General features: G+C 43.6%; 1 protein-coding gene across 2 annotated transcripts; it reads left to right on the top strand.

Moving 5' to 3' along the window:
- Window positions 1–664: 664 nt before the first annotated feature.
- Window positions 665–9,245, top strand: DNAAF2 (dynein axonemal assembly factor 2). Of its 2 annotated transcripts, XM_047767267.1 has the most exons (3): window positions 665–2,636; window positions 6,742–6,885; window positions 8,465–9,245. In XM_047767267.1, exons 1-3 carry the CDS (start codon window positions 801–803, stop codon window positions 8,900–8,902), a joined length of 2,418 nt encoding a protein of 805 aa, XP_047623223.1. In that variant the 5' UTR covers window positions 665–800; the 3' UTR covers window positions 8,903–9,245. The 2 variants fall into 2 exon arrangements, with proteins under 2 accessions (XP_047623223.1, XP_047623224.1); XM_047767268.1 differs by lacking the exon at window positions 6,742–6,885 and having other exon boundaries at window positions 8,465–9,038.
- Window positions 9,246–9,383: the final 138 nt, after the last annotated feature.

Here is a 9,383-nt window from a genome sequence, read left to right as displayed (position 1 = left end):
TTGTACAAATGGAAAAAAAAATATGTTAAGAGTATGCACATACTAAAGGCTTTCCATATAGCTACTAAACTACTCTCTAGAAAGGTTTTACTAATACAATTCTCCTACTACCCCAAGGAAATATAGTGATTGTTAAAAAAAAAAAAAAAGCCATTGCCATTTTCAGTAACATGTGGTATTATATTTGCATTTTTATTATCAGTAAGGGCATATCTTTACTGAGCATTGATTATTTATGAATAGCCTGCCCATACCTCTTGCCCTGAGTGAGTTGTAAACAGGACAAACTGGTAAAATAGCTAGAAGACTGAAATATTGGTTTAGCGAAGTGAAAGCAGATAAACTTAGGTTAGAATCACAGCTTGTGAATGCACCAACTCTATGATTATGGTCAGGTAACTTCTCAGGTCCCATCTGTGAAATGCGGATCAGGTGTACCTTGTATCCAGTGTTGTGAACAGTGGATAACGTACATAATGCTGGAAATTATGACAATTATTAGGATGGTTATTCTGCAGCAGTAACTGCACTATGGCACAGGAATCTAAAAAAATGCGGAATGTTTGTTTGGAGAAACTAAGGCTATTTCTGGCATTTCCATCACTCTATTCCTGCCCCTCCCCCCCAGCATCGGTGGTGTCGCTATAGCAACGAGCACGCGCTGCCCAAGGCTCAACAGTCTAGCGGTTTACTGGCCTCCGCGGCCTCTCTCTCCGCAGAAGAGCGACAACACTGCTCGTCCCACCCACTCTGTCTCGGATCGATCTCCCCTGACCACTGGGAAGGAGCGGAGGGGCAGCATGGCCAAGGCAGCCTCTTCGCCGTTGGAGGACTTGGACCTGAGCGGAGAGGAGGTCCAGCGGCTCACCTCCGCTTTCCAGGACCCCAAGTTCCGGCGAATGTTCTCTGAGTATGCGGAGGAGCTCACGGACCCCGAGAACCGGAGGCGCTACGAGGAGGAGATAACTGCGCTGGAGCGTGAGCGCGGCGTGGAGGTGCGGTTTGTGCACCCGGAGCCGGGCCACGTGCTGCGCACCAGCCTGGATGGGGCCCGGCGCTGTTTCGTGAATGTATGCAGCAATGCCCTGGTGGGCGCGCCCAGCAGCCGGCCCAGCTCTGGGAGCGCGGCGTCCGGCAGCCAGTGGTCCCTGCCCTACAGTCTGGCGCCCGGCCGCGAGTACGCGGGGGGGCGCGGCATCCGCTACACAGTCTACGACGTGGTCTTCCACCCAGACGCACTCGCGCTGGCCCGGCGCCACGAGCGCTTCCGCCAGATGCTGGACACCACGGCTCTGGAGGCCGTGGAGAAGCAGTTCGGCGTGAAGCTGGACCGGAGGAATGCCAAGACCCTGAAGATCAAGTACAAGGGGACCCCGGAGGCTGCCGTGCTGCGCACGCCCCTGCCCGGGGGCGTCCCGGCCCGGCCCGAGGGGGAACCGGAGAGCCCGCTCCCTGATTTCCCCTACCCTTACCCGGGCCCTGTGGCCGCTGGGAGTGCCGCGATCCCCCGGCCCCAGGCACCCTCCCCTCCCGAGCCGGTCCAGCAACCCGCCCCCACAGAGCCTCGCCACAGCGTGGTGCAGCGCCACCACGTGGACCTCCAGGATTACCGCTGCTCTCGGGACTCGGCCCCCAGCACTGTGCCCCACGAGCTGGTCGTCACCATTGAGCTGCCGCTGTTGCGGTCGGCTGAGCAGGCAGCGCTGGAAGTGACTGGAAAGCTGCTGTGCCTCGACTCGCGGAAACCCGACTACCAGCTGCGGCTCTCGCTTCCATACCGGGTGGATGACAGCCGCGGCAAGGCACAGTTCAACAAGGCCCGGCGGCAGCTGGTAGTCACGCTTCCGGTAGCGGGGACAGTCTCGCTCCCGGAGCTCGCCGCGACCCCGGAAGAGGCCGCCGACCGGCCCGGAACTGATGGCGCGGCATGCGCTTCCGCTCGCCAAGGGGAGGCGGGCCCAGCGGGGATTCGTGCTGGGGACGGAGGCTCTGATCCCGGCCGAGCTGGAGCTGCAGGCGCCGATATCCCTGCCCCGGAGGCCGTTGGGGAGAAGCTTGTCTCAGAACCAGAGGAGCTTGATTTCGGCGGGCAAGCAATATCAACAGCTCGCATTGGGGAGGAGCCGCTTCCCAGAGCAGGGAACTCACCTGAAGACGGTGGTGGAGGCGCTCCTTGGAAATCATCCGGGGACCTTGACGGGAGGTCTCCTACAGGGAGAGGGAGAGCGCGCCCAGCTCTTGGTGTCAAAGTGCACGTGGCCGGAGGAGGCACAGGCAGGGAGCCTGTTGATCGATCCATGGGTGGTCCCGGGACAGACCGCGGGGAACCCTTGTGTCCGCCTCTGCAATGTAATCAGGATGAAGAATCTCTGACTCTGCTCATTCAAGTGCCTTGCATCCAGCCTCAGAGTCTTCAAGGGGAAGTGACCCCCCTGTGGTACAGATTGTGTTTCTCCACCCAAGACTTAGTATATTATACCTTCTTTTTGCAATTTACTCCAGAGAATAAATTGAGTACCAAAGAACCAGTGGTTAGCATTTCTTCAAACAATGCAGTGATAGAACTGGCCAAATCTCCAGAGTGCCGTGGACTTTGGAGAGAGTGGTATTATGGTTTAAACAACGATTCTTTGGAGGTAACAGTTCTTTCTAGAGTCTTACTACTTGAAATATTCTCTCCCACTTTTAAATTTACAGGCATCCTTTCATTTCATCCTAAACAGAGAATTTGCCGTTGTAACTTCTTTCAAATGATGACTTGAAAATTGATACACCTGATCAAGATGTCAGTACGCGTTAACCGCATTTTGAAAAAAACGGAAAACAAACAAAAAAAACCCACCGCAAACCTTAAGACATCCGGTCTTGGTTGTGGATGGGTTTCAGATCCTCGAAGATGAAGATATATGTAGATTCTCAGGGATCCGTAGAACTCTAAAATTGTATACAAAAAGTTGAGGGTGCTTTCTTCCGGAGAGAAGGGCTGTAACTTTATAGTCAGAAACACAAATCTGAGTCATTCTATTGTGGCCATATTTTTAGTTGGTAAATAGATTTTTCCAGCAATGAAAAGTAAGTAACAGTTCATTTCCGCAGAGCAAAAGTAACCCAGCCTGTGCCACACAGTTCTTTTATAGGAAAACGAACTCAGACCCGGGGTGAATCTAAATCCCTTCCCCTCTTGGCCATACGGTGATGCTTAATTTTGGTCACTGGTGTCGATGGGGTTGTCCTGTGGTGGGACTTAACCTTACACTGAAAGGACCTCTTTTTGCATCTGTTTTCATCGTTATTTCCCTACTAGTATTTGGCACAATGGCTGGCATTTAACAAAGTGTAATATAAACATTTTTGGGAACCAACATCAGCTCCATCTCTTTTGGGCGAAAATTGGGACTGTGCATTATCAAGTTTACCTAGGATATAATTTTGATGAATAATTCAATTTGTTGCTACTACACTTTTTAGATTACTGAAGATCTTGAATTTTAGATTCAATACTCCAGTACTATTGGCAAATAAATATTGAAAAAAAAACCTGCTTAAAATTTTAAGTTCTATAGGACTTTTTAAACTTATAAGTGAACAATTAATTGGTGATTTTGAGTGAGGCTTGGATCAATGTTACTTTTTTCTTTTTTTAGCTCTTTTAACCTATTCAAGGGTTAAATTTCCTAATTCCCAACACTAGTTGCACAGATTATATATTAAAAAATAAGTTTTGGGCCCTGGGCTTTAGCCTGCCATGAAGTTTCACTTCCTGTGTTTTTCTAGAAATATGCTAATAAGTTTAATATTTATTTTATGAGATGTATCTTCTGTGAGGTTAATTTGAAACCCTCCAAAAATGGTAAAATAAATAGCCAGGACTAGGTAAGATACTTTGTGAGAATATAAAATATAAAATTGACTGTTTATGTCATCAGAAGGGGGAAATTTAAGAAAGGACAGTTGTTTTCCTATAATTATTTTAATAAATGTGAAAATAGCTCACAACATGGCAAAAGGCCTTTTGAAAAAACACTTGAGAGAATACTAGGGAATATATTTTAATTTGATTTTCTAGTATGTGAACATTCTTTTAGTAAAGAAACTAGACCCAAACAAGATTAGGGCAACTATGTATTATATCTTTGAAGCCTGCAATAGAGTTATAATTACTCATTAATCATCACATTTGCTGAGGCTGATGATGGAACCATAATGTTCAATTTTTTTTTACATTTTACTAGACCAACTTTTAAGTACTAATTTTTTTTTTTTTTTGCCTTTTTAGGGCTGCACCCACGGTACATGGAGGTTCCCAGATTAGGGGTCCAGTGGGAGCTACAGCTGCTGGCCTGTGCCACAGCCACAGCAATGCAGGATCTGAGCGGCATCTGTGACCTACACCACAGCTAATAGCAACACTGGATCCTTAACCCACTGAGTGAGGTCAGAGATCGAATCTGTGTCCTCAAGTTTCCCTGAATCACGACGGGAACTCCTAAAGTAAAAAAAAAATTTTAAGTGTATTTTTTAATTTATTTTTATTTATTTATTTATTTAGGTCTTTTTAGGGCCACACCCGTGGCATATGTAGGTAGGTCCCCAAGCTAGGGGTCGAATCAGAGCTACAGCTGCCGGCCTATGCCACAGCCACAGCAACATGGGACCCAAGCCACTTCTGCGACCTACACCACAGGTCACAGCAACACTGGATCCTTAGCCCACTGAGCAAGGCCAGGGATCGAACCCATAACCTCATGGTTCCTAGTCGGGTTTGTTTCCACTCCTCCACGACAGGAACTCCAAAAGTAAATTTTTTAAAAATCACAACGGTAGACATAATATATGATTATATTATTATATTATTACATATCAAAATAATTATAAAGAGACTGATTTGTGGCTTTCAAGTTCAGAATTATTACTTTACACATAAACAAGTACAAAATATATCTCTATAAGCCTTAAATAGTCACTGGGAATTTTCCTAGAGCTTTAGGATTGCTAAATTCTTATCTTTTATTGTAAAATCAGTATCTTTTATAGTAAAATCAATCATTAGGCAAGAAGGCAAGTATATGTAACTCCTTTGTGTTTTAATCATAACCACTTCCATTATAAATACTCTTCTCTGAATTAACTAAAGACTAAAATATTGGTGTATTTTTGGCAGTTAATGTGTAAGTCTTTTCCAGAGACCAGAAGACTTTTGATGGGAGGGCTTCTGCAATACACTGTTACTCTAGATCTTCAACTAAATAGCAAGACAAATTACTCCAGATGTAAAATTTTTCTGTCACCAGGGTTCATGTTTGCTTGGTTAGGTGTTCACAAGTTTAAACAGTATTTAATAGAAGGGAACTTGAAACTAATCTCTTTGGTTTTCCTCCCCCTAATTTGGACCAAATGAATTGTATTTATTCATAATTGATTTGTTTGTATTAAAGTACAGAGGAAAACACTTTTATTTGGAGTAAAAGTGAACTGATTTATGAATTTTAAATATGGTTAGGAGTTCCCGTCGTGGCTCAGCAGAAATGAATCCTCCTACGAGGAACCATAAGGTTGCAGGTTCAATCCCTGGCCTTGCTTGGTGAGTTAAGGATCTGGCATTGCCGTGAGCTCTGGTGTAGATCGCAAACTTGGCTTGGATCCCATTGCTGTGGCTGTGGTGTAGGCCGGCAGCTGTAGCTCCGATTCAACCCCTAGCCTGGGAACCTCCATATGCTGGGGGTATGGCCCTAAAAAGCAAAAAAATAAAAAAATAAAAAAAAAAGGTTATTCCTTAAAGCCTAAACTGTATACCTATATTCATTTGACATATTTGAATGTGAACAAATTGCTATGTGTTTGGGATTCTGGTAAAAGTGATTTTTTGCATATCCTAATAGTAGTTCGGAAATATACCTCATTATTATAAATAGCTTGTGCTAGTGTTGCAGTGAATTATCTCAATGCTTAAAAATGGAATATACTTCTCTTAAATAAAATGTTTTAAGTGGTTCTTACCTGGCCAAGAACTGAAAGGCAAATTTATCACACAAAATTTGAATAGATTCTGTCTTATGTATCATTAGCTGACTCACTAGGAAGTGTTCTAAAATTGAATTACATTTTACAGCTTGGACTGCATTTATAACTAGAAGTGATGTTATTCTTACAAAACATTGAGAGAAAAAAAAGGAAGATATGATGTGTGAGTAAGATTATCTAGGAGGGAAATATACCTTGGATTTAACAGAGACTTTGAAAAAGAGCTAAGGCTTTTTCTTTTAGGGTCTTTTTCTCCATATGTATGTACTCTTGCAATTTTTAAAAATTTTTTTTTGTCTTTTTCTAGGGCTGCACCCGCACGCAGCACATGGAGGTTCCCAGGCTAGGGGTCTAATCTGAGCTATAGCCACCCGCCTATGCCAGAGCCACAGCAACGCTGATCTGAGCCTCGTCTATGACCTACATGGCAACGCTGGATCCTGAACCCACTAAGCAAAGCCAGGGATCAAACCCAAAACCTCATGGTTCCTAGTCAGATTCATTAACCACTGAGCCATGACAGGAACTCCTACTCTTGCTATTCTTATTCTGTATCTGTTCAATACTCAGTTTTCTTTTGCCAAAATAGCATAGGAATAACATTAAAATAAACATTTAAAAAGTGTGATCCTGAACTATGTGATCACTTCTATGAGCTGTTTTTAGATACAACTCTGTCAAGTATGAGCGATGAGAATTTTTTTTCTCTTTTTATTTTAGGAAAGGTTATTTATCAATGAAGAAAATGTTAATGAGTTTCTTGAAGAGGTTCTAAGCTCTCCATTCAAACAGACAATGCCCCTAAGCTCACCATTAATAGAAGTTCTTCAGGTTACTGATAGTAAGATTGAAATACATGCAAAGGTAAGGATTTTCGTGGGCTCTATAGCATAGTGATTTGGGACAAGATTGAAGCCTAACAAATAACTTAATTCTTGATTCCTTTTTCTTTCTTTTTTTTTTTTTTTTGGCTTTTTGTCTTTTCACCTTTTCTAGGGCTGCACCTCCGGCATATGGAGGTTCCTAGGCTAGGGGTTTAATCCGAGCTGTAGCTGCCGGCCTATGCCAGAGCCACAGCAATGTGGAATCCGAGCCGTGTCTGTGACCTACACCACAGCTCAAGGCAATGCTGGATCCTTAACCCACTGAGCAAGGCCAGGGATCGAACCTGCAACCTCATGGTTCCTAGTCGGATTCGTTAACCACTGAGCCATGTTGGGAACTCCTGATTCTTGATTTCTTGATGTAACTTTAAACTAAATGTACATAATGGCTGGGAAGGGTTATGTTAAGAGGAATAGACATATGTATTTTTAAAAATTAATTTGTCTTTTGTCCTTTTTAGGGCTGCACCTGTGACGTATGGAGATTCCTAGGCTAGGGGTCTAATCTGAGTGGTAGCCACAGGCCAGAGTCACAGCAATGCCAGATCGAGCCGTGTCTGCGATCTATACCACAGCTCATGGCAACGCTGGATCCTGAGCCCACTGAGCAAGGCCAGGGATTGAACCCGCAACCTCATGGTTCCTAATCGGATTCGTTTCCGCTGCGCCACAACGGGAACTCCTATATATTTCACTATGTGCTACACATCTGCAATTCATTTACACTTATGTTATCTCATTTAATCCCCAAATAACTGTCCAGTGAGGAATAGAGAGAAACTAGCATTCAGGAATTACACTAGTCCAAGGAAAAACAAGACTTTTTGACTCTCAAACCATGGGAACTGTGTCATACAGTTTGTTCATTCTTTCTGGTTGAATCTTAAATTTGGTTATTTTTATACTCCTTGATAATTTTTATACTCCTTGATAATAATTTAGTAACTAATACAGCTGACTTATATGTGAACTGGGGGAAGAGGAGCTGAAAAATTAACAGAAATGCAAGAAAACTCAAGTTCAAGAATGCCCTTATAAGAATGACTGCTAGGAGTTCCCATCATGGGTCATTTAGCCTGACTAGTTTCCATAAGGATGCAGTTTGATCTCTGGCCTCGCTCAGTGGGTTAAGGATCTGGCGTTGCTGGTGAGCTGTGGTATATGTTGCAGATGCGGCTCGGATCACACGTTGCTGTGGCTGTGGCATAGGCTGGTGGCTACAGCTCTGATTAGACCCCTAGCCTGGGAAACTTCATATTCCATGGGTGTGGCCCTAAAAATAAAAAAAGCAAAATAGGCCATATTAAAGTGTTTGTAGGCCAGGATTATTTATCTTGAAGAGGAGTCAATGAAAGTATTTAATCAGGAAATTAATGCCAGATTTGCACTGTTTAGAAATGACTGGTAGCATTTGGTGGATGACTTTGAGGGGGAAGCCTGGAAGCCTATCTGCAAGTCTCCTGGGTTTTTCCTTCCCAATTTGAAAAAAGTTTCCAGAGGGAACAATTTAATTTTGTTTGTTTCAAAGAATTATTAACTTGCTGTTTCTCTTGACATAGTTGCAAGAATGTGGTAACTCTGAGCAGCTTCATGAAAACAAAGAAGGAGCCAATGAAGAAAGTCATCTAACTGAAAAAGAAAATCTAGAACATCCTACCTCCTCAACAACCGATTCTGATTCATCTGTAGCAGTCAAAGTACTAGAAGCCGACAGTTGTGGTCTGGTTGCATGCTTGCAACAAGAGGCTCTTGATGTTTCTCAGAAGCCATTTGCAGAGTCAAAAGATAATTTAAAAGGACCAGTGAAAATTGAAGAGAAAGAATTAGGTGGAGATCACCCACCTTCATCACTGAACAAAACTACAGGTCACGATACACCTGGTTTTGACAACTTAAGGGAAACCAATATGCAGGATGGTAGTGTGCAGATTATTAAAGATCATGTCACTCATTGCCCATTTAGTTTTCAGAATTCTTTGCTTTATGACTTGGATTAGTTATATATAATTTTAAAATTTAAAGATTGAGTAAAAATTTTTAGACTTAAAATATTCTCTTTCAGTTTACTATCTTAAAACCAAAAGCATTCAGGAGTTCCCGTCGTGGCGCAGTGGTTAACGAATCCGACTAGGAACCATGAGGTTGCGGGTTTGGTCCCTGCCCTTGCTCAGTGGGTTAACAATCCGGCGTTGCCGTGAGCTGTGGTGTAGGTCGCAGACGTGGCTCGGATCCAGCGTTGCTGTGGCTCTGGCGTAGGCCGGTGGCTAAAGCTCGATTTGACCCCTAGCCCGGGAACCTCCATGTGCCGCGGGAGCGGCCCAAGAAATAGCAAAAAGACAAAAAACAAAAAAAACCAAAGGCATTCAATAAAGTATAAAATGAAAATTTGCAATTTTTATTGTCATGGGGGAACTGGAGATAATTATTTTTCTTCATGTAGAGTTTATACAAAGCTTCTTTAATTATGGAGATAAGTTT

The sequence above is a fragment of the Phacochoerus africanus genome, chromosome 2 (genome assembly GCF_016906955.1).
Source record: "Phacochoerus africanus isolate WHEZ1 chromosome 2, ROS_Pafr_v1, whole genome shotgun sequence".
Lineage (NCBI taxonomy): Eukaryota > Metazoa > Chordata > Mammalia > Artiodactyla > Suidae > Phacochoerus > Phacochoerus africanus.
Note: the sequence above shows the minus strand (reverse complement) of the source record. Positions and strands in the feature narration are given on the sequence as shown.

What these genes read in the sequence shown, in the direction of transcription:
- DNAAF2 (XM_047767267.1), top strand. Translation starts at nt 801, where the DNA reads ATGGCCAAGGCAGCCTCTTCGCCGTTGGAGGACTTGGACCTGAGCGGA. An exon ending in TAAACAACGATTCTTTGGAG is followed by an intron (nt 2,637 to 6,741) that starts GTAACAGTTCTT and finishes TTTTTATTTTAG; the next exon opens with GAAAGGTTATTTATCAATGA. An exon ending in AGATTGAAATACATGCAAAG is followed by an intron (nt 6,886 to 8,464) that starts GTAAGGATTTTC and finishes CTCTTGACATAG; the next exon opens with TTGCAAGAATGTGGTAACTC.